The sequence below is a fragment of the Quercus suber genome, unplaced genomic scaffold (genome assembly GCF_002906115.3).
Source record: "Quercus suber isolate HL8 unplaced genomic scaffold, Cork oak 2.0 scaffold_847, whole genome shotgun sequence".
Lineage (NCBI taxonomy): Eukaryota > Viridiplantae > Streptophyta > Magnoliopsida > Fagales > Fagaceae > Quercus > Quercus suber.
In genome coordinates, this window is record NW_027070277.1 from 122,200 (window position 1) to 146,705 (window position 24,506).

At 33.9% G+C, this 24,506-nt stretch overlaps 3 protein-coding genes and 2 pseudogenes across 4 annotated transcripts; 2 read left to right on the forward strand and 3 right to left on the reverse strand.

The window, feature by feature from the left end:
• Positions 1-1,625: 1,625 nt before the first annotated feature.
• Positions 1,626-3,750, reverse strand: LOC112013612 (B3 domain-containing transcription factor VRN1-like; annotated as a pseudogene).
• A 925-nt stretch (positions 3,751-4,675) lies between these two features.
• LOC112013477 (B3 domain-containing transcription factor VRN1) lies at positions 4,676-7,384 on the reverse strand. 2 transcript variants are annotated; one of them, XM_065767779.1, is made up of 3 exons: positions 7,120-7,384; positions 5,250-5,573; positions 4,676-5,156 (listed from the first exon to the last, which is right to left on the reverse strand). In XM_065767779.1, exons 1-3 carry the CDS (start codon positions 7,198-7,200, stop codon positions 4,887-4,889), a joined length of 675 nt encoding a protein of 224 aa, XP_065623851.1. In that variant the 5' UTR covers positions 7,201-7,384; the 3' UTR covers positions 4,676-4,886. The 2 variants fall into 2 exon arrangements, with proteins under 2 accessions (XP_065623851.1, XP_023901639.2); XM_024045871.2 differs by having other exon boundaries at positions 5,250-5,804.
• Positions 7,385-10,285: 2,901 nt separating this feature from the next.
• LOC112013632 (uncharacterized) lies at positions 10,286-10,855 on the forward strand. The gene is made up of 2 exons (XM_024046025.1): positions 10,286-10,532; positions 10,644-10,855. Exons 1-2 carry the CDS (start codon positions 10,286-10,288, stop codon positions 10,853-10,855), a joined length of 459 nt encoding a protein of 152 aa, XP_023901793.1.
• Positions 10,856-11,068: 213 nt separating this feature from the next.
• Positions 11,069-19,594, forward strand: LOC112013642 (cathecol O-methyltransferase 1-like; annotated as a pseudogene).
• A 1,643-nt stretch (positions 19,595-21,237) lies between these two features.
• Positions 21,238-22,363, reverse strand: LOC112013466 (B3 domain-containing transcription factor VRN1; the record flags this gene model as incomplete). The annotated part of the gene is given in 2 exon segments (XM_065767778.1): positions 21,238-21,725; positions 21,812-22,363. Coding segments are annotated over 2 exon segments (813 nt in total), but the record flags the coding sequence as incomplete, so codon positions are not given.
• Between the last annotated feature and the right edge of the window lie 2,143 nt (positions 22,364-24,506).

A 24,506-nucleotide genomic window follows, 5' to 3' on the forward strand; every position in this document is an offset into this window, starting at 1 on the left:
TGAGAGGGGGAAAAAAAAAAGGTGGTTGCCGAAATCTGGGAGAAATTAAAAAAAAATATAATAAGCTACGCACACAATATTTTTACAATATTTTCACAATAAATCATAGGTAATTAGTTATTATTAGTTCAAATTTAAATTTAACACTGAGATTACTTTGTTAATCCAACAATAATAATCAATAACAACTTGCCACTTAGAATTTGTTGTAAAAATGTTATAAAAATTGTGTGCAATTATCATTTCTCAAAAAAAAAAAAAAAAAAAATTACACTTTTTTTTTTTTTTTTTTTTGAGAAATGATAATTGTACACAATTTTTACAACATTTTTACAACAAATTCTAAATGGCAGGTTGTTACTGATTATTATTGTTGGATTAACAAAGTAATCTCAGTGTTAAATTTAAATTTGAACTAATAATAACTAATTACCTGTGATTTGTTGTGAAAATATTGTAAAAATATTGTGTGCGTATCATATTATATATATTTTTTTAATTTCTCCCAGATTTCGGCAACCACCTTTTTTTTTTTTTTTTCCTCTCATTTTCAGCAATGGCATTGCCACAATAGGCACAAATTTTTCTCTCCTATTTCGGCAATGCCATTGCCATAATTGCTTCCCGGTCAGCGTCTTGGGCAGCAGAAATTTCAGTAATACCATTACCGAAATTCAACATTTTCTCTGTCCCACTTTTCCTCTTTCTCTCTCATACTTTTGTTGGAATTTCGGAAACAGTGTTGCCGAAATTCCCTCTCTCTCCTCATTTTCCCAAATAATTTGAAACAGTGCCCATAACACAAATAAATTCCGAATTCAGCAATATTCAGCCAAAAAACTCCCACTAGGCTGCCACGAGTCTTTAATTTAACATATATAACAAAATAAAATATTAAAATTATTTTATTTAAAAAAAAAATTTATTTTCCCTTCCTTTGCCTTCTCTGGAACCAAAATAAATGGGGTCGAATTGTCAAAAACTCAGAATTCAAATACAATAATATGGCCGTTTAGAATGGAAAGAAGAATTGAATTTTTGTTGAATAATTAATTTACATTCTTTATCATCGAAATACTAAAATAGAAAGACTAATTATGGTTTGGTAATTTCAACCGAAGTGGAAGTATTGACTATATGACTTGTAAGGTTTTGTGATTTCTTCCGAAGTGGAGGTGTAAGGTTGTTCAACATCGAACACGAACACCCGGTCAACTTGACTAACCTGGCCCAGCCCAGTTCAATACAATGATCCAAGAAACTTTAAATTAGCCTTAGGCAGGGGGAAAAAAAAAGAGCAGGTCCGATAATGTAATGAAAATGATAAAACTACAAATTATTTTACAAATTACTGATGTGTTGTGTTGAATAATTATTGATAAATAAAAAAGCTATGTCAATGATGGATACATATGAGAACCAGTAAAAAATTTTCATATTAATAATTTGTAAAAATATTGTAAAATAGTATATAACTTTAACATTTCTTACTCATTATATAATTGAAAACAAAGCAACATAACAAACCAACATTTAAGTAAAAAAGTTATGTCAGTAATAGGCCATATGAGAACCAATAAATATTTTTTCATATTAATAATTTGTGAAAATATTATAAAATAGTATATAGCTAACATTCCATATAATTGAAAACAAACCAACAAGTGCTACTAAGATTTACTAGCTGTATCACAAGCTTAGACAAAAGTTGTACAATCAAGCGCCCAAGACCCATCAGACTAACAAGAACTAATTAAGTCCATAGATATAACAAAGGCACCTTGTAAACTTTAGCCCAAAAAAAAAAAGCACCTCATCATAAGCACCAAGATCTTAGTCTGAAGCTTATTTCGCTGGTATTTCATAGTCAACTACATGAAACATCGACACATTAAGCACAATATGCTTTCTCTTGATCAGTTCAAAGACACAAACATCTCCTTCTGCTAAATCATTATGCCTGGCAAACTCAATCCATCCCCGCCCATATTCATTGCCGAGCTTGAAGGTTTGTAATAGCAATTGACAGTCCATTGTCTTCCATCAGAATTCTATAGTTTGGCAATTTGGTCATTCTGATGAAGATACTTGAAAGCAAATCCAGCAGGTACATACTGCACAAGAGAGAAAGATTGCGACCATTCATACTTACGGCGATATTTGAAAATTTCATAATCATATCATGTATAAAGGCTCACCATATGGCGGCTACTCATATTATAATGCTTTATGATTCCTATGAAAGAAGGATTTTTAGGCTTAAACATTTTGGCTGCTTTGATTGCTCTCTCTCTTACTCTAGACATCTTGAATTTCCCTTTGAAGACCTGCCAGATAAGATTTTCTTTAAAAAATTTTCTTTCACTTCAACATGTTTGGTGGCCAACTCATTTGAGTTAGACATTTCATTGTCATTCTTGTGATGCATTGATATATTTGCATCTTCTAATTCCATAATGTCCGCCTGGTCTTCCAATTTACAATTCATGCTCAATGGATATTGAATCTCAGTGGCGGTTTTGTTAAAAACAAGAACATTGAAATTTGAATTTCCTTGATATTTAAAGACTAGAAGGTAACCATAACAAATAGAATAGTATTCAACAAAATCCTTCCAATCATCACAAAACTAAATGTTCTTGTTTACTTTCTCCAATTCCACTTGCCAAATACGACCATAGGTTACGATGAGTTTGACAGCAGTGAATAGTTTATTCCCAAATTCTCTCACAAACTTTTCAGAGATTCTCTGTTGCTACCAAATTAAGTTATATCATCTTTAATTACAATGTAAAATGAAATGAATGAAACCTTAATTGGTTCCCAAGATGTAGAAATATTGCATCTAATAGTTAAAATTGTAAAATTAGCTAGCGTTGACTACACAAACATTAAAAAGAATTAAACTTTTTAAAATTTGATTTGGTTAATTTCTTGTTTCTCCATTTAAAAAAATAATATAAAAATTAGAATAACCAATCCACATTGCAAGTATTCAAAAATTTCTCAACATATCTATTGGTTCCCAAGATGTAGAAGCAAAACATATGAAATAAGATTTTTTTTTTTTTAAGAAAAAAAAAAAACAAAACACCAAAAGAGCTGTTCTTAGTTAGTACTTCTTAGTGATTTAAAGGTGTAGAAAAGCTGTTCAACACAGGAGAATCAGTATCAATGCGTTAGCTACAATTTATTAAATTTTTTAACATGTTTGAATGTTGTGATCAGACAATAATTAACTACCAACTCCTAGTGACAGCAAAATAATATTTTTGCCTTCTCCATGAGCCTAAATTTGTAAGAATTTTTTAGAAAGTTCCCCCAAAAAAAAAAAAAAAAATTTGTAAGAATTTTTTAGGAAGTTCCCAAAAAAAAAAAAAAAAAAAAACCTTTGCAGCCAACGTATCCTAAAAAAACCTATCAATAAAATGGTGCATACAAGAGCAAGAGAATATTCAAAACCAAACATGCAAGGCAGCCATTGCAATATATATATATAGTAGTACTGGTAAACCAAATAGAAGGTTAAGATATCAAAGAAAGTAAGAAACTAGCTAGGGTATCACTTGATGCAAATTAAGGTATATATAGAGTGGATGGTACATTTATTACCGGTTTCATGTTATGCATGGTGGAAGGGAGGATTATCTTGAAAAAGTGATAGGGTTTGCTGCCCCTTCCGGCTGCCATAGAACTTGATCTTGAGGGCACCAGTACTCTATTCCTTCCACTCTTTGATTTAGCTACCATCATTAAAAAACAAAAACAAAAAAAAAAAAAAGACGATCCAAACCGGTGGAAAATTTCTTGACGAAACTGGTCTGCCTTGCTTTTGGGAAGTGGCTACAATTACCATTGAAGTTTTGAGTGTTACTGTGTCACAGAATTTGGGGGGTAACAGTGGACATCACTTTATCACCAAATTGATGCTTTTAAGGTGTACTATAGTACTACCTTACATAATGGATATGACTAGTGCTTATTTGACAGCTCCCCTAGCATATGTATAAAAGATTTTGTAAATTTTTTTTTTTTGGATAAGCGAAACATTTTTCTTTAATAAAAAGTAGGAATGATAACGTAAAGGAGTGGAAAAGATGACACATTCAGTCTTGGTTTTGTCGTGCCCCGTTTCTGTCTTCAGTATCTGTTTGTCCCATCAAATTCTATTTTATATTAATTTGTTTCACAACTATTTATAACTTTTTTAATAAAACTTGTTTTATTAATATATATATATATATACACTGAATTATAACTAAAGATACCTCATCAAATTAAACAAATTTTTAATTTTTAATAAGAATGGAATAATATTATGCAAGTGTTTAAAAAGATAATATTACAACAAAAACAAAAATCTTACTATCCATGCATTTAAATAGGTTAGCATTGACTTATTTAATTATTTAAATTATAGAAGAATTAGGGTATAAAAAATTTACAATTATTACCCTTATTAATATGGAGTGAGGTAGAAATGGTAAGTAAAAAAGTTATGTCAACTATGAGAGTAGATGAAAACTAGTAAAAATTTGTTATATAAATAATTTGTAAAAATATTATAAAATAATTTATAACTATAACATTATATACATATATATATATATATTTTTAAAGATAGAGCACATTTTATAATTGAAAACAAAGTAACGTAACAAACCAATTAGCATGTACTACAAAGTACAAACTTCTTCAGTAAGATTCATTAGCTGTATCACAAGCTTAGACAAAAACCTTAGAGTCAAGAGTTCAAGACCCATCGGTCATACAAACCTGGACCAAGTCCATAAATATTTATAAAGGAAAAGACAAAAACTAAGCTTTGACACGTCAAACATCTCTGAAGCTAAAGTTTGCACCAGATATCTTTTAGTCTTTGAAGCTTATTTCACTGGCAATGCATAATCAACCACACGAAATATTGACACATTAAGCACAACAGGCTTCCTCTTGATCAGCTCAAAGACACAAACATCTCCTTCTTCTAAATTATTCTCCCTGGCAAATACGATCCATCCCCTTCCTATATTCATTGCTGAACTTAAGCGACCTCTTTTATGGCAATTGACAGACCATTGTCTTCCATCAGGTGTCTCCAGCTTCGCAATTTGAGACCCACAAAGATGCTTGATAGCAAATCTGGCAGGAATATACTGCACAAGAAAGAAAGATTGCAACTAATCAAGCATATTTTCATGGAGATATTTGAAAAACAATTCATAATCATATCTTCTCTAAAGGCTCACCATTATATGTTTATGCATATTAACACGCCCTATGATTCCCATGAAAGAAGGATTTTTAGGCCTAAGCCTTCTGGCTGCTTGGATTGCTCTCTCTCTTCCTCTGGACATCATGAGTTTCCCTTTTGAAGACATGCCAGAAATTTGTTTCTTTACAGACTTTTCTCTCACTTCTTTATGGTTTGCGGGCAACTCATCATCTGAGTTAGACATTTCGTTTTCATTCTTGTTGTGCATTGATATGTTTGCATCATCTAATTCCATAATGGCCACCTGATCTTCTAATTTACAGTTCTTGCTCAATGGATACTGAATCTCAGTGGCAGTCTTATCAAATACAAGAACATGGAAATTTGAATTTCCTTGATATTCAAAGACTAGAAAGTAACCATAACAAATAGAATGGTATTCGACAAAATCCTTCCAACCATCACAAAACCAAATGTTCTTGTCAACTTTCTCCAATCCCACTAGCCAACTACGACCATAGGGTAGAGTAAGTTTGGAAACAGTGGATAGTTCATCCCCAAATTCCCTCACAAACTTTTCAGGGATGCTCTGCAACCACAAATCAACTTATATATACTGTCTTTATGTACAATGTAAAATGAAATCAACCAAACATATGTTTCCAAGATGTAGAAATATTGCTTCTAATAATTACAATTCTTAGACTAGCTAGGATTGGCAACACAGACCAATCACTTTAATTGAACTTTTTAAGTTTGATCTGGTTTCTTGTTTCTCCCATTTTCTTAATTTTCGTAGAATCACCAGTCGTTGCTCCAAGTTTTCAAAATTATCTCAACATAACTATTGGCAGGGTAGTTCTAATAAAATGAAATGAGGAAACTAAAATCAACATATTCTCTGAACATCAACGGGGCAATAATGATATGTCAACCATTTGATGAACAATTGAACAGGCATTTTACTGGTTCATGGTTCATCACATTTCACCTCTACCACTTTGGCTCGGGTAGAATGTTTTGCAATTTGGTTAGCTACATTATTGAAGATTTTGCTGAAAGAAGGGCTTCTCACAATTGTTTGGACAAGAAACATGACATTAAAAAGATTAAAAAAAAAAAAAAAAAAGCACCAATAGAGCTGTTCCTACTTCATAGTGTTTTAAAGGTGATTCTCACAATTGTTTGGACAAGAAACATGACATTAAAAAGATTAAAAAAAAAAAAAAAAAAGCACCAATAGAGCTGTTCCTACTTCATAGTGTTTTAAAGGTGCTCAACACAGGACAATCAGTATCAATGCGTTGTGGAAGACAACAAGGACAACTAATTTTGAAAAGGGTTCAAAATTTCACCAAGAAAGCCTTAGCTAAAATTTGTTAAAGTTTTTGGCCACCAAAAAAAAAAAAAAAAAAAAACTAATTTTTTAACATGTTTGAATGATGTGTGACAACCAGACAATTTTTTAACTTCCTACTCCTAGTGAAGCAAAAGATTTTTTTTTTTTTTTTTCTTTTCTCAATTTTGTTTATGTTTATAATTAATTTTAATTTTTGGTAGTCAAAATTTATCATTAAATAATAAATATTATCTTCACTTTTCATTAATGTCTTTTACCATTATGTAATACTAGTTTTGCCACATTCATCAAATTCATATATTTCAAGTATGTGTTTTTTATCTTCTCACCGAAAAAAAAAATTGGACTCAACGTACCCCTCCATTGTAATGATTAGATAAAGTTTTTCTTGACAAACATTGTAATTAGATAAACTAAATTAGGCAAAAAAGGATTAGAAATAAAAACTGAAACAAGAACTCACATGCATGCACGAGCAAGTGAATATATTCAAAATCAAACCTGTAAGTCATTGAAATATAGTGTAGCAGGGTACATTACTTACCAGTTTCATGTGTTGAATGGTGGAGGGAAGGATTATCTTGAAGAAGTGAGAGGGTGTCCTGCTCTTGCACCTGCCCGCCATAGAACTTAAAGGCCGTTGATGATGATGATCACAGTTGGGCACCACTCTAGTCCGGCGAGGTCTCTTTGATTAAAAAGTACGGCCACAATGGTTGATCCAAAGTTGGAAAATTTATTGACCAGACTCTGCCTTCCTTTTGGGATTTGGTTACCATTACCAGTGGAGTTTAAAAAGGGCTGATTTTTATCAGGGTAATAGTGGACATCATTCAAAGTTGATGCTTTTAAGGTGTACTACAGTCCTACAGACATTAAATTCATGGATATGACTATAGTGCATGTTTGGCCCCTCAACTTTGATAGAAGATTTATAAACATGCTTATCTGATTTTTATGTATTTAAAGAAGTGCTTATTTAATTTATTATGTATTTATTTTCATTTAAATTTATGTATTTCTAGAAATTTATTTATTACCATATATAAATTAAGTCTTTTACTAGGCTTGACTTTTCTGTGATTATTATTATTATTATTTTTTGTGTGGAGAGTGAGGTGAGTGAGTTAGAAGTAGACTCTTAATGAGTTTTTTCTTACACTATGTTTGCTAGGGTAAAAGGGGAAAATACGAAAGATGGGGAGAGACAAAAAACAGAAAAGAAAAAAAGGGAGAAGGATTTTCCTTTGTTAGATTAGATTACTGAAAAGAAAGATAACAAAAAAAAAAAAATAAATAAATAAAAAATAAAATTGGGGGTAGATAGAGTTTTTCCTTTTCTAAATTAGGTAGAAAATGACATTGAGAAAGAAAAATACAAAATTACCCTAACTCTTTTTTTCCTTCTTCTAATAGTAAGTGTATAATAGTAATTTACTATTTATCCTTCCACTTTTTATTCTCTCTTCTAAATGCACATAATGAAAAATACACCTTTTTTTATCCTCAACATTTTCTATTCTGCCAAATTTCTATAATCTAAACCAAACAAAGCCTTAGAGTATTCTCATCCAATCATCTAAAACTTGTAAAAAAATAAACCACCTCAAATTGGAAAGGATAAGTAATTATATATATCTATCCACCATGTTTTTGAGAATGGAAGAGCAAGCCATTTGTAAGAGTTGTTTGTGAAAGTTATAGTTATGTGCAAACAAGCATTTGTGTTTGATTTGACGAGGGAAAAATTCAGATTGTCAATGGTAGGTCCATATAAAAATCACTAATCTCCCTTTGTGAGTGGAAACAAAGTTGGGTCTCTAGGTCTTTGCCATGTACTCTGTCTTAAGCTTGGACATTTGAGTTTTCACAGTACAACACTTTGGGTTACGAAATTATGATGATGAATTTACTGATGAGCAAAATTATAGTCAGGATCCAGGCTAAACCCGTTAGCCTTGATCATGAGATAATCTACAGCTTGTGCTGATGGGATGAGTTACATTAGGAGGCTGAAGGCCTTAAAGCTGACGGAGATAAATGTGGAAGGAGCATGTAGTTCTTCAGGGAGCATTGGGTGATTGTCGTTATCATCAGTTGACGCTGATAGCTGACGGGGATAGCATAAGATGACAGTCCCGATGCTGATGGCTCCAAATAAAACCTTTGCTTGGCCTTCACGCATGAGTATATAAGGAAATGTCTTGTATCCCACGCTTTGTGTTAGTCTCCTACAAGGAAAGGATTCCGTAATATACGCTCATGAGGTTTCTTATAAGGAAATGACTTCTAGTCCAAGGAAGAGAGGGTCAACCCTCTACTACTATAAAAGCCCTAATACCATCACAAATCAAGGTACGCATAATTACACCCTCTTTAGCACTTTAGAGTTGTAAAAATGTTCTAACTTGACCTTCAGAGGGTATTTGGCCGACACCATATCGGTGCTCTCTGTTAGGTCTTCTATTTTCTTTGTGTAGGTGTCATTTTGAGTGTGCGAGCATCCTGTGACTCACTGGTGATATTTTTGGCATTATCAGTTGGCGCCATTTGTGGGAAAGCGAGAAAACGTTTTTTGGCCATAGCAAACGCTTTCCGGACAAAAGAGTTGCATGGTGTTGACTCGCTTGATGGCAACAACAAACAACGTTCAGGGAGACGAAACCCGCGCAGCGGCCTTCGAAAGGTAGGTACAGACCTTGGCCGTTGCCGTAGAGCGCCTTACTAAGTAGAACCACGATCTAGAGGAATAGTTACTCCAGAAGAATGCTGGTCACGGCACTCAAGAGCAGGACCAAGAAGGCACTAGTGCCGATAGAAGAGAACGAGAAGGGCCGGAGGGCAATAATGCTCAAAGTAGACCGAAGCGTCAAAATTTGAGCATGCCATCCCTCACTGATGCAACTCAACCACACATTGTCACGGAGATACAGGCAATAAAGGACAAATGTAGGTCATGATGAATGCCCTCAAAGGACGGGTATCCAGCAACTTTGACGATCTGGTAAATCGCATCGACTCGCCGTTCACTGCAGCTGTCAATTCCTTCCCCCTGCCACATAAATTTCGCATGCCGCTTACGACGGAGTGAAGGACCCTCTGGATCACCTAGAGACCTTCAAGACTTTGATGCATCTTCAAGGGGTAGCAGACAAAATCATGTGTAGGGCCTTCCCTACAACGCTAAAGGGCCCAGCAAGGGTATGGTTCAGCTGATTGACACCGAACTCCATCAGCACTTTTAAGGAGTTAAGCGCTCAGTTCACTGCACACTTTATCGGGGGACACAGGTATAAGAAGTCTACGGCATGCTTGATGACTATCAAGCAACGAGAGGACGAGACGCTAAGATCCTACATAACATGCTTCAATAAGGAAGTGCTATCGATCGACGAAGCTGACGAAAAATACCTGTGGCAGCCTTCACAAATGGGTTGCGAAAGGGTAAGTTTTTGTTCTCACTATACAAAAACGACTTCAAGACCATGTTGAAAGTACTCTACAGGGCCACGAAGTACATGAATGCTGAAGACGCGCTGCAGGCTCGGGAGGAAAAGCCAAGAAAAAGGGAGAGGCAAGAGGATACGTGACAAGACCAGGGGCGGAAGAGACCAAGGAAAGGGGATCGAACGGATGAAAGGCGTTCTAAGCCCTCGGGAAGGAGGTTTACAAACTTCACCCCGTTGACCGCCTCGATAGATCAAGTCTTAATGCAAATCAAGGACGAAGGGGCTTTGACCTTTCTCGGGAAGCTGAAGGAAGATCCTAACAAGAAGTTTAGAGACAAATATTGCCGCTTCCACCGTGACCATGGACATGACACAGCTGACCGCTATGACTTGAAACAGCAGATTGAAGCCCTTATTAGACAAGGGAAGTTGCAGAAGTTCGTTAGCAAGGAAAGAGCAGATCTGCCTCTGCAAGAACAGGCCCCCCGACGAGACAACGAACGACCAAGTTAACCCTTGGGAGACATAAGGATGACTGAAGGAGGAATGGCCACGAACGGCCTATCAAACGAAGCTCGTAAGACTTATTTCAGAGCGGTTCAAAATGTCTAACTTACAGGCATTATCCCAAAGATGCTGCGAGTCGACAACCTTCTTATTGGATTCTCAGAAGAAGATGCCCAACGTCTCCACCATCTGCATGATGATGCACTAGTCGTTAGCTTTCAGGTAGGAGACTATAATGTGTACCGAGTCTTGATTGACAACGGAAGCTCCATAGATATTCTCTATTACCCAGCATTCCAACAGATGCGAATTAGCAGAGAGTGACTAGTTCCAACCAACGCTCCACTCGTTGGGTTCGGCAGAACAAAAGTGTACCCTCTAGGCGCGGTCACGTTACCAGTCACTATTGGAGATTATCCTCAACAAACCACTAGGAACGTCACGTTCCTCATGGTCGATTGCTCTTCTGCCTACAACACCATCATAGGGCGACCTACCCTTAACTCCTAGAAGGTCGTAACCTCGACCTATCACCTAATGATCAAATTCCCCACTGAGTACGGAGTATGGGAATTACGAGGGGATCAAGTGGCTGCGTGGGAATGCTATATTGCAATGCTGGGAATGGATGATCATTTGCAAACCATGAGCATAGAAGAGCAACGGATAGGGGCAGAACCAGTAGAGAAGCTCGAGGAGATACCCCTTGATGACTCCCGGTTGGCGAGAGTACCAAGGCCGGACAGGACCATGAGGATTGGTACTCTCGCCAGCCCGACGGTTCGCTCAAAACTGATAACCTTCCTCAAGGAGAATCAGGACGTGTTCGCCTGGAGCCACGAAGACATGCCAGGAATAGACCCTTCAGTCATAGTGCATAGGCTGAACGTGTCGCCTTCCTTTCCACCCGTTCGACAAAAGAAGCGGGTGTTTGCCCCGGAATGAGATCAGGCCATAGCTGAAGAAGTCTACAAACTACAGGAGGCAAACTTTGTTAGAGAAGTTTACTACTCCGACTGGCTAATGAACGTAGTAATGGTTAAGAAGGCCAGCGGGAAGTGGAGGATGTGCGTGGACTTCACCGACCTAAACAAAGCATGCCCCCTTCTATTTTCTTTGTGTAGGTGTTGTTTTGAGTGTGCGAGCATCGTGTGACTCACTGGTGATATTTTTGGCATCATCATTTACCATGTTATAGTGATGTTTTTTTTGCCATGGAGATGGTTTGGTCTCTAGGTCTTCACCACCATGTACCCAGGTCCATATAAAACCTTAGACATGATGTTGTCAATTCACTAGAAGCAGGACACTAGCTAGAAGAAGATTAGCACTAATTCTCGCTCATTTTCTTATTCCGCATCTTTTATATTGCTTTTATTTATATACTTTAGTTTTGTTATATGCAATGTAGTATGAAAATTAGTTTTATTTTTTTGATGGGAATATGAAAATTAGTTAATCACGTATATTTCTTATACTAATGTTAATTTTGGATTAATTAAGCATTAAGCTGCAAAATTTGATTTTGGGGGTCTAAATTATTGGGCTTTGTGGAGCTTAATTATTGTAAGGACACGTTTTGCAGCCCAAGTTCAAGAAGTATGGGATTTTGACCCAGTGAACCCAGTATAATAAATTTGTAAAGAGTGAGTTGGAGAACTAGGCCTTAATGAATTTGACAATGGCTAGTATGGATTTAAAAGATGATCAAGCAAGAACAAGGAAAATAGAGTTGAATCTATTCACTGTCCAAGGAGATATTTTTTATATAAATTAATAACAATGGGGTACAAACACAATTTTGATTGCTACAGTACTCTCTTTCTATTTTTCCGCCCCCCTCTTCATGGAGGGTTCTTACATTATATAGTTCCCCTTGGACCATCTTGATTCTATACTTGTTGATCATTTGAGTTATTACTTGAGTGTCTGTTCTATCAGATACACTCTTTGGCTTTCTGTAAGTTGTGTTAGCCAAGACAATACTACTCAAGGGTATTTTCCACATAAATGCGGTCAAAAAAGTAGCTGTAGCGCATTTAATGCGGTGTTAGTAGCTTTTTCTTAGATATTTTTGGGTTCTCTTCCTTCTCGTATGTTCACGAGGCATGTCCCTATCACTGGGGTTTCTATGGAGGTTACTTTCACCATTGGAATACACATCTAAGCGATATCTGTCATATTCGAGGAGGAATTCCTCCTCGGACTGCCTTCCACTCATTTCTTATTTATGAGACTCTGAACTGGAATCCCTCATAACTGTTTATCCCTACTTGGACCTGTCAATGTCCTCGGACAAACCCTAAGACCCAATATATACGATTTTGAGCCCTTATCCCTATAGTTATGTTTGATCTAAATTATTACTCGACTTGATATAAAAGTGCTCTGATTTTTAATGAGATTTTTTCTAAGACTTAATCCATGGAGCGGAGGCATAGGTTTTTTTGGCTCGTTTTTTAGCTTATTGTGAATCATGTGCACATGATAGAAAAATTGTTGTTTTAGATTAGAGTTTAGTGTGTTGTTTTGAGAGAAAAAACTATAATGTTGTATCTTGTATTTTTTTTTCCTTGTAAACAGTGATGTAAGCAAATTACCGAGCTGCACAATTATTATCTTGTGCGATTATTTTTCTTTAATGCATATTTGTTCTCTATTTTACATTTTACAAATTTGAGAATTTCATGTTTTTCACGTAAACATTTATTAGTAGCATTAAAAAAAAAAAAAAAACTAACAAGTATCTGACGTTCTACCCAAAAAAAAAAAAAAAAAAAATTCTATTAATTTGACATCAATCCAAGACAACTTCAAAAAATACTTTAGGTATTTAGCAAAAAAGAAAAGAAAAAAAAAACTTTTATGTGACGTGATACATGCTGGTTTTTATCATATTGGATTATATTCCAAACTATTTTTTTTTAATAAATAATTTTGGTAGGTGAAATATTGACATTATATTCCGATCCTATCGAAAATAAAAAATAAAAAACACTATATTCCGAATTCCATAAAAAAAAAAAAATTTATATTCCAAATTAACTAGAACTTGAAGTTCCCCCCTCCCCACCCCACCCCCCCCCCCCCCAAAAAAAAAAAAAAAAAAACTAGAACTTGTAGTAAACGGCATCTATCATGCATTAGTGGGCGTTTAGTTCGTTGTGACATGCCGTTGATGTGATATACATTATAATGATATGTTTTTAGTTTAATTATTTGATTTTTTTTTTCTAACATTACCATAATCTAAATGTAATGTTATATTATTGTATTAATATTATATTAATGTTTTTAGTTTAATTATTTGATTTTTTTTTCTAACATTACCATAATCTAAATGTAATGTTATATTATTGTATTAAAATTATATTAATGTAAGATTATAATAATATAATATTACGGTATAATATAATACCATAACAAACCAAAAGGATAGTTGGCCTTTAGGCGTTGGTTAAATCCTTCAAATCCTAGATAACCAGTTATCCACCAATCAATTAATTGAACTTATAATCAATTTGTGAACAAAACATATAGGTCAAGTTGACTTTAGGTCCTATATTAGTGCTTGGGTAGTGACGTAGTGTTGTTACCCATGCGTACACAAAGGCACACCGCTTTAAGAAAAAACAGATAGGTCAAGTTCACTTTAACTCTTCTATTAATGCTTGGGTAGTGACGTAGTGTTGTTACTTGTCACCCACGCATTCCGCATGTGTATGCACCGTCTTAAACTAGTATCTATCATGACTTCAAGTTGTGATTTTAATTTAAAAAACTATCATACAAATTTGTGTGTAATTGAATGCATGTAAGATTATTTCACAATGAGTACCGGTTAATAGGTATCTTTAAAGCAGTGGCGGAGTTGGAAATATTTTTCAAAAAAGTCGGTAAATATATTTTTGTGTAATTTTTAGGTTTATTATAAAAGGCAAAAGAATAATAATGAAAAATTTCAAAAGTTCTTGGCACCCCGCCTATGCCTTAAAGCATTGGTTATTTGATCATTTTAGGAAAATTTAATACAACTTTTATAAGAAATAAAAATAAAAATAACCATTAATTAAACAATAATATCAAAAAAACTAATAATTTTATAAGTTAAACAGGTCAAATGGGTCAGACGGATTCGCATGTTAAACAAAAACATGGCCCGTTTATTAAATGGGTTAGCTGTGTCAATTCGAATATGATCCAAACCTGTTTAGTCTCAACTTATGACCTATTTATAAATGGGTTAGTCGTGTCAGATTCACGGGTCGTGTTAAGTTTTGCCACCCCTACATTTACTTGAATGTAACTAAGTGTTTCCATTGCTTGCATGTAATTAAGTGTGTGCATAAAAGACAAGCGTAAATGCTGTCATTTATGTATTGAAAAACTATGGTGTATTAGAGAAAGAATTGAATAAATGAAGATGAAAAATTGCATCCCATTCTCCCTCCCTTGTTCAGAATTTCTCCTATGCGATTCAGCTCACGACCTCCATTGTGCTGCCTATGGCCTTGCAATCGGCTAACGAGCTTGGTGTTTTTGATATCTTAGCCAAAGCTGGTCCAGAAGCCAAGCTCTAGATCTCTCCCTCACAGATTGTGGCTCATCTACCCACCAAGAACCCCGACGCAGCCACAATGCTGGACCGCATCCTTAGGATGCAGGCATGCCACTCTGGCTTGGTTGCTCTGTGGTTGCTGATGATTTTGGGTCTTTCCAAAGGCTCTACAGTCTTTCTCCTGTGTCTAAACACTTTGTGCGTAATGAAGATGGTGTGTCGTTGGGTCCCTTATTGGCCCTGTCTCAAGACGAGGTCTTCATAAAAAGCTGGTTTGTTTTCTAATTTTTTTCCTTCCTCTTCGTATTTGGAAAGTGTTTCTCTTACACAACACACGTGCATTTCTTTTTTAAACTCACACGTTTCTCACCACTTTTCAATTGATAAAAACATACCATTTGTTTTGAAAGAGTTTTTCCTTTTCATATTCTCCTTAGTTAACGCTGTTTTAATGTATTTGCTAATGAATAATTTTAGAAAAGTTTTAATACTACTTTTATGATTAAAATATATATATATATATATATATTTATTTATAAAAGGCAAGCTTGGTTGCTCTGTGGTTGCTGATGATTTTGGGTCTTTCCAAAGGCTCTACAGTCTTTCTCCTGTGTCTAAACACTTTGTGCGTAATGAAGATGGTGTGTCGTTGGGTCCCTTATTGGCCCTGTCTCAAGACGAGGTCTTCATAAAAAGCTGGTTTGTTTTCTAATTTTTTTCCTTCCTCTTCGTATTTGGAAAGTGTTTCTCTTACACAACACACGTGCATTTCTTTTTTAAACTCACACGTTTCTCACCACTTTTCAATTGATAAAAACATACCATTTGTTTTGAAAGAGTTTTTCCTTTTCATATTCTCCTTAGTTAACGCTGTTTTAATGTATTTGCTAATGAATAATTTTAGAAAAGTTTTAATACTACTTTTATGATTAAAATATATATATATATATATATATTTATTTATAAAAGGCAGTTACTTTTTTATTTTTTCATAAATAGTTTTTAGGGTAAAATATCATTTTCGTCCCTAAACTATCGTAAAAGTTCGTTTTTCATCCTTAAACTTTCAAAAGTTCTATTTTCGTCTCTAAACTATCATAAAAGTTCATTTTTCATCCCTAAATTTTCAAAAGTTCTATTTTCGTCCTTAAACTTTTCCAAACGTATTGATTTTCGTCCCTCCCATATCAGCACTCTGTCAAGTCACGTCAGCATTCCGTCAGAATTTTTGAAAATTTAGGGACGAAAATAGAACTTTTGAAAGTTTAAGGACGAAAAACGAACTTTTGTGATAGTTTAGGGACGAAAATAGAACTTTTGAAAGTTTAGGGACGAAAAACGAACTTTTGTGATAATTTAAGGACGAAAATGATATTTTACCCTAGTTTTTAAACTAATGCCTTTACAATATTCATTACCTTTTTTCTTTGTTTGTTCTTGATTTAAATATTATTATTATTTTACTCATTACCTAGTTGAATGTTGATTATTCACATGAAAGGATTTTATTATTTAGTTCTTTTTTTCCTTCAAAATTTGATCGTTGCGACAAGTAGGAGAGAGTGAATTTGAATCCAATATTGTCAAAAGGGAGACTAAACAAAACCACTGAATTACGGGACAATATTTAGGTAGATCTTTTAGGTACAATTTATGTGGGTTTTGTTAACAGATTAATTGTCACATTTAAACTGTAAAATGGTAATTGATTATAAGATATAGTGAATCATCAAATTAAATTAGAAATTAAGATCAAACTCTACTATTTAAAAGTTTTTGTTATGATAGGTTTTATGTCATTTTATAAAACTGCTTTTCAATCTAAATTTGGTTCAAATGTTTGTTGGGGCTAACCAAAATGTTTACTCGTTTGGGTAAGCCTTGTAATGTTTGACAAATTTGACTTTTCTTTGAAGTTATTTACATTTTTTTAGTTAGTATAAGGACACAAATTTTTCATAATTATTGATGTGGGGGTAAAAGCCCAAATTTATGTATTGGGCCTAAAACCTTATTTGAAGACTAAAAGTTTGTCCGAAGAGAAATAGACAATTGAGAAAGACCCCAGGTGGGGGAGATATACCTGAAAATGATCGAGAAACCTAGTCCGAAGAGAGCATCAATAGTTCGAAGAGTATGTTATTCTCGGATATAAAGAATCTCAGTCAAGCCAGTACTTGGGAGGTTCAAATGACCTTCCTAGCAATTCCGATGATAAGGATAAACTTTAGGCATGCATAGAGATGATAAGAACAGAGAAATATCTAGAGGAAAAACTACTAACACCGCATTAAATGCACTGCAACAACTTTTCTTGCCGCATTAATGTGTAGAAGACCTCTAAATAGTACAATTTCAACTACCGCCACTCATGGAGAACCGACGAAGTTGCCTGATGGGACAGGTACTTAAATGAACGTTTAGACGAAGACAAGTGGACGATTAAGATAGTTTAAAAGAACACTATATAAATGTAAGGGACCACGTACAAGGGTGGGAGGGGGGTCTGTGATATTTCTAAGAATGATACATGCAAAAGTTTGTCTCTTCGGACATGAATATATTCAAGTTTTAAGTTTGTTTTTACATTGATTCATCAGTAAAATCTTTATTGAACGTTGTTTAATTCACAACCAGTTTAGCTCTTTCACTAACTCTCTACAAATTCATTGTATTGGGCTTATTGGACTCATACTCCAAATTATTTGGTCTTGGGCCACAAATCTTGACCCCTACAATTGACATAATATGTTGTGATTTGTACATAATTAAAGTGGTGGATCTAGTGAACATGATGTTACTTTAATCAAAACAAAGAATGAGTCATTTATTAATAGAATATGAAAATTATTAATTGTACCCTTAACACCCCCCCTCCCACCCCCCCTCTTTTTTCTGAGTATTAATTAGAGTTGCTAGTGGTCTTGTACCACCTAAAAGGCATATACATTACGCACCTCGCTCCCTAGTCCGAGGTTGATTTCCATAAACTACTTCACACACTAATTAATTAGGTAGTGACATTGATGAATGAAATATGGTATCTAATCGGAGCTCTTTATAGGTCCAATTGAAAGGTGCAATTCTTGAGGGAGGAATTCCATTCAAGAGGGAATATGGCATGCACGCCTTCGAGTATCCTGACTTGGACCCTATGTTCAATAAAGTTTTTAACACAGCAATGTTCAACCACACTACTATTGTTATGAAGAAGATTCTCGAGTCTTACAAAGGCTTTGAGCAACTCACACAACTAGTTGATATTGGCGGAGGTCTAGATACTCCAATATCAAAGGCATTAATTTTGACTTACCACATATTGTACTACATGCCCCATCTTATCCAAGTATTATTTTAATTCACAATCTCTATTTTTCAAGGTTTTTCTTGTTTCACCAAGTTAAAATTTGATCAAAATTTTTATGGTTTGTGGAATAATATTTCTGGATCACAAGTTTGTAAACCAGGATAGCCCTACAATGTATTTATACAGAATTTGTGCAAATGAAGAGAGATATTAATTTGTGTTACAGGTGTGGAACATATTGGAGGAGATATGTTTGAGAGCATTCCTAATGGGCATGCTATTTTTATGAAGGTGAGTTTCATATTTTGAAGGCATATTTGTATTGATTGATTTATACATATGACCAATCTTAACTATAAATAGTGAATTTATAATTAATTCAAAATTTTGGGATTAAAACTTAATTGTTATTGTTATCTGTTTTGAATTACTTGAACCCTTGATTTAAACCCAAATACATTATTAATTGATTTGTGTATCATAGGAAATGGCTTTCTTCCCATTATATTATCTCAAGTAGTTGCCATCCAATTAATTTGGCAACCTCACTAAATTATAAGAAGTGGGACCTATTGACAGTAATTTTCTATTAGAAACAAGTCTAAGGAATGTCAAGTGATAGCATATCTCCTCCTCCTCCACTGTCTACCCATCCAAAAAGTATAAGCTAAATAGTCACATCAATTGATAACAATGGAGTTAGGACGGTCTCGCTTTATAAGCACAGCATACTTTTTATTTATTTATTTATTTATTTATTTATTTTTTAATTATTTACAAAAATGCTTTTACAATGAAAATGTTTTGCTGCAAAAGGAAAAAAAAAAAAAAAAAAAAAAAAAAAAAAAAAAAAATCAAATCAATTCAAGACAAATGATACTATAATTGGATGATGTTTTAGTGGATACTTCATGATTGGAGTGATGAATACTGCTTGAAGCTGTTGAAAAATTGCTACAATGCTATCCCAAATGATGGAAAGGTAATTGCTGTGGAGGCAGTTCTTCCAACTATGCCTGAGAATAGCAGTTCTATGAAGAGCACCACTCATCTTGATTTGATTATGATGACTCAAAACCCTGGAGGAAGGGAAAGGACCCAGCAAGAATTTATGGCCTTGGCAACTAGGGCTGGATTTAGTGGCATCAGATTTGGCTGTTGTGTATCTGATATATGGGTTATGGAGTTTTTTAAGTAGATGACTAGCTTGTAATATTTAGAGATGCACTCTTTCTTTCTTTGAACATTTATATTGTGTCCAGATAGACCATGGATTTTTATTTGAGATTTTATTTGAAGTTGTATTTGAAAAATTCTAGTGTTGAGTTCTCTTGTTAGGTTAATAAAGCTGTTTCAACAATTCTGTGAAATCTTGATCTCATGATTTTTACAAGCATAATGCAAATATGAAATAGAAAAATCATATATATATATATATATATATCAGTTTAGCTAATAATCAACATAAAAGATAACCATAGTCAGTCAATAATATGAATCAGTGCATGTGCCAATTGAAATAGTAGTGTACTACTATTCTAGCAGTGTTGCTTTCTCTTGTTAGGATAGTAAAAGAGTTGTTTCAACAATTTTGTGTAACAAGTCTTTTTCTCAATTTAATTACCATGCTAGTTAGATCTCTCTTCATTTGTTTTGCCTCTTTTCTAAAACACCTTCCAACTGCACCGCAACACCATTGAATAAGTGCTATTCAATACTTATAAAACTATTTGATACACTTTGTTATTCAAATTTATTTCATCAACCCAAGCAAGTAGTAAATTTAAATTTTATGGCATGGTGGCGTAAAACTAAACCATGAGACAAGACAAGCGGTAACAAGAATAATGCAGTAATAAAATTAGAAAGTACAAGTAATTTAACAAAATAAATCTTACTTCACGACGCATGTCTAAATATTGAATAATCATTTGGACTTGGGTTTATTTTAGAATTTTATTTCAAAAGAAAGTTGTTGGAACTATTATTTGGGCTTAATCATTGTCACAAAAGGTTATCTAAGCTAGCGAAAGAGCGTGTGATTCAAAATAAGAATGAGTATTTGGGCCTAACTCCGGAGTCATGGACCAAATATTTTATTTCAAATAATGAATAACGGAATAACCTACATAACCAGACTAAATAATACCCAACCCATTTGACAAGCCCATAATCGAGAACGTTCTAGCACTTTAAAAGTCAATGCTTTAAAAGACTCTTTTTATTTTGAGTAATGTTACTTTGTAATATTTTCACAATATTTAGTAGATTAACTAATAAGCTGTTATTGGTCAATAAAAAATTGAGGTCGGTGGTGGACCAAAATAAGAGCCTGTAACATCGGTTATTTTTTATTCGCCTAGCCTAAGTCATATCACGTTTAGAGCAGGTTCTTTCAAAAACGCATTTCCTCAATGGAATAGTACTGTCAGTTTATGTGCCTTTCACAGCCGCAACCAGCAAGTCTCTACATGGAGTCACTCACAATTCACAAAAATCCCACCAGTCAACAGATTGAAGTACAATACAATGGTCTTTAGGGGAAGACAAAGACCAAATCCAAATACATATTAGGAAACAGAGTAAAAAGACAGTATTTGTTACAAAAACCTTCAAGAAGATCCACTAAGCTGTATGTACAAGCTTAAACAAAAAGTTGTAGCATCAACCTATCCGAAATAACCAAACCAGAAGACTAAGTCCATTGACGTACCGCGTAAGCTTCAGCACCTCGAAAATCTCTGACCATTGTTAGTTTTGACACTAGTCTGAAGCCAATTACACTGCATAGTCAACTACACGAAATATTGATACCTTAAGCTATCTTTAGGGGAAGACAAAGACCAAATCCAAATACATATTAGGAAACAGAGTAAAAAGACAGTATTTGTTACAAAAACCTTCAAGAAGATCCACTAAGCTGTATGTACAAGCTTAAACAAAAAGTTGTAGCATCAACCTATCCGAAATAACCAAACCAGAAGACTAAGTCCATTGACGTACCGCGTAAGCTTCAGCACCTCGAAAATCTCTGACCATTGTTAGTTTTGACACTAGTCTGAAGCCAATTACACTGCATAGTCAACTACACGAAATATTGATACCTTAAGCACAACTGGCTGCTTCTTGATCAGCTCAAAGACACAAACATCTCCTTCTTCCAAATTATTGTCCCTTGAAAATACTGTCCATCCCCGCCCTATATTCATTGCTGAACTTGCACGATCTCTGAGAATGCATTTGGCAGGCCATTGCTTTCCGTTAGAAGTCTGAAGTTTGACAATTTTAGGCTGTCTAAGATACTTGACAGCAAATTGGACAGGCACATACTACACAAGAAGGAAAGATTGCAAATAAGCATATTTAATGCCAATATTTGAATACTTCATAATCACATCATGTATAATAGGCTCACCATAATATATCTTTGCATATAATTTGGCCGCAAGACACCTATGAAAGAAGGATTTTTAGGCTTCAACATTCTGGCTGCTTGGAGTGCTCTCTCTCTTCCTCTGGACATCTTAAATTTCTCTCTTGAGGAGGTGCCAGAAAATCTTTTCTTTAAAAACTTTTCTCTCACTTCATGTTTTGTAAGCAACTCATCTGAGTCAGAAATTTCATTTTCATCCAACTTGTCATGCATTGATATAATTGCATCACCTAATTTCATAATGTCCACTTGATCTTCCAATTTACAATTTTTGCTCAATGGATACTGAATCTCTGTGGCAGTCTTATCAAATACAAGAACATGGAAATTTGAATTTCCTTCATATCTAAAAACTAGAAAGTAACCATAACAAATAGAATGGTATTCTACAAAGTCTTGCCAACCATCACCAAACCAAATGTTCTTGTCAGATTTCTCCAATCCCACATGCCAAATATGACCATAGGGTATAGTGAGTTTTGCAACAGAGGATAGTTCATCTCCAAATTCACTCACAAATTTTTCAGGGATACTCTGCAGCCACCACCGAATTAAGTTATATTATCTTGAATTACAACGTGAAATGTAATCAATGAAACATGTGACCCCCAAGATGTAGTAATATTGATTCCAATGATTACGATTACAATTAAAATTAGTCATTTGTAGCCTTGGTGACACAAACTAATCAATTCAATCGATCTTTTTAAAATTTGATCAAGTTTCTTGTTTCTCCTATTTTGTAGAATTTTTTAGAATCACTAGTACTCTTTCAAACTATTTAAATTTATATGAAAATATCTATAGGCAGGTAATTCTAATGAAATGAAATAAGAGAAAATAATTCAAGAGCTCAGATTGATATTTTCTCTAAACAATAATGAAGCAATGATATGTAAACCATGTGATGCATAGGAATTTTCATGGGCTAAAAATTCATTACATTTAACCTTTGCAACTTTGGCTTGGGGGGAAAGTTTTCCAATTTAGTTAGCTATATTATTGATGATTTTGCAGACAAAAGACTTCCTATCTTTTTCTCTAGTAAAAAAAAAAAAAAAAAAACCCAAAGGGATAAAAAAATTTCTCCAATAAGTATTAGCTACGTACGTCTTATTAATTTTAAACAAGCTTGAATAGTGAGAGACAGTAAGCTTCCTAGTCCATAGATGTGTTGTCAAATCCTAATGTCAAAACGTATGAACTTTAGGCTATATAAAGAAAAATATGTTAGGGTTGAGTCACAAAACATATTAATTTTAGTTATATAAAGGGAATAGTGTTAGGGCTGAGTTTGGTTCAAAAGTTCAAAGACAACAAAATTAGCTCTAAAGTGATGATTTGATTATCTTTTGACCCTTTCTTTTACAACATAAGAAATCTTTGATTAAAGTCTGCTATTTCATTGGAAATTAGCATCCAGTGTTCAATACAAACACAAATTTGAACCAATTCGATCTGAAATGAGTAAATATGACAATTTGAAGTTTGCACAACTATACTGTCTGAGAATTTGCTTGACTCTAAAGTGAAATTATTATAGTTTTCCCTACTTATTTATTTTATGATTGATTTAGGGCCTTTACCTACCTATAAAATGCCTCACTTTGAACTTTTTCAAAGGGGGAGGCTGTTGTTTTGATAACATAGGAAGAGCCTTAATTTCTTGAGACGAAACATTCAGAAACCCTCTCCTTGGGAGTTTATTTTCTATCTTCTCTTCATGAGCTTATTCTTGAATTTCACCTTTTGAGTTTTCATACAGTCAATTGTCCTTTCAAACCACAAAGATTCTAAAATTTCTACCGGTGAAATTGGTAGGAATCTTTTAGAGAATACTTTGGTGTAACAACTTTTAGTTTATGAATAAAGATGAATTTTCCCAAGATTCTATTACCCCCTAAGTGGGGGTGTGTTTTGTTTGGTACGTTCTTCAAAAGTTTTTCAGTTTGTCACCAAAATGAGTGTGTTCTTTTTATTGCTTTGGATTGTGGTGATTTTTATAGCGGTAATGCTTGTGGATTTTGTTAAACTATTAACTCTTGACATAAACAAATATAAAACTGTTAATTAGAACTGTTTTGAAATTCGTGATAGAGTGAAGAGAAAAGGGAAGAGAGAAGACATGAGAGAAAAGTGTTGCCGAACCGCATGGAAAGTGAATCCATACTTATCCAAAAGTTGCACTTAATGTTAAGATTAAAAAAAAAAAAAAAAAAAAAAAAAAAAAAAAAAAAAATACTGGTAAGTTTGAATATAGTATTAACATTAAAAGACTGCGGCAAAACTATTAGAGTAATGTTAAAGATACAAACTTTTTTACAAAAAAATTTTAGAAACTACTTATGTAACGAGTGGTTATTGGTAATGAAGAAGTAATGTTAATGTTGAGCATAGATGAAAACCAATAAGAAGTTTGATACATCAACAGTTTACAAAAATATTGTAAAATAGTTTATCTATAGCATTACTCAAACTAATATAACATACTAATAATGGTACAAGGCCCAATGTTTATAGTGTTTTAATGAAGTTTAGCTGACTTATTTTTAAAAAATATATGGTATGAGGCATATATTGACAAAAGTTGAGCTTAGTATTTCATTATAAGGCTACCAATAATTGAAAAATAACAAACAAAATGGAGAAAAGGGGGAAAATCCTTCCCTATAAATAG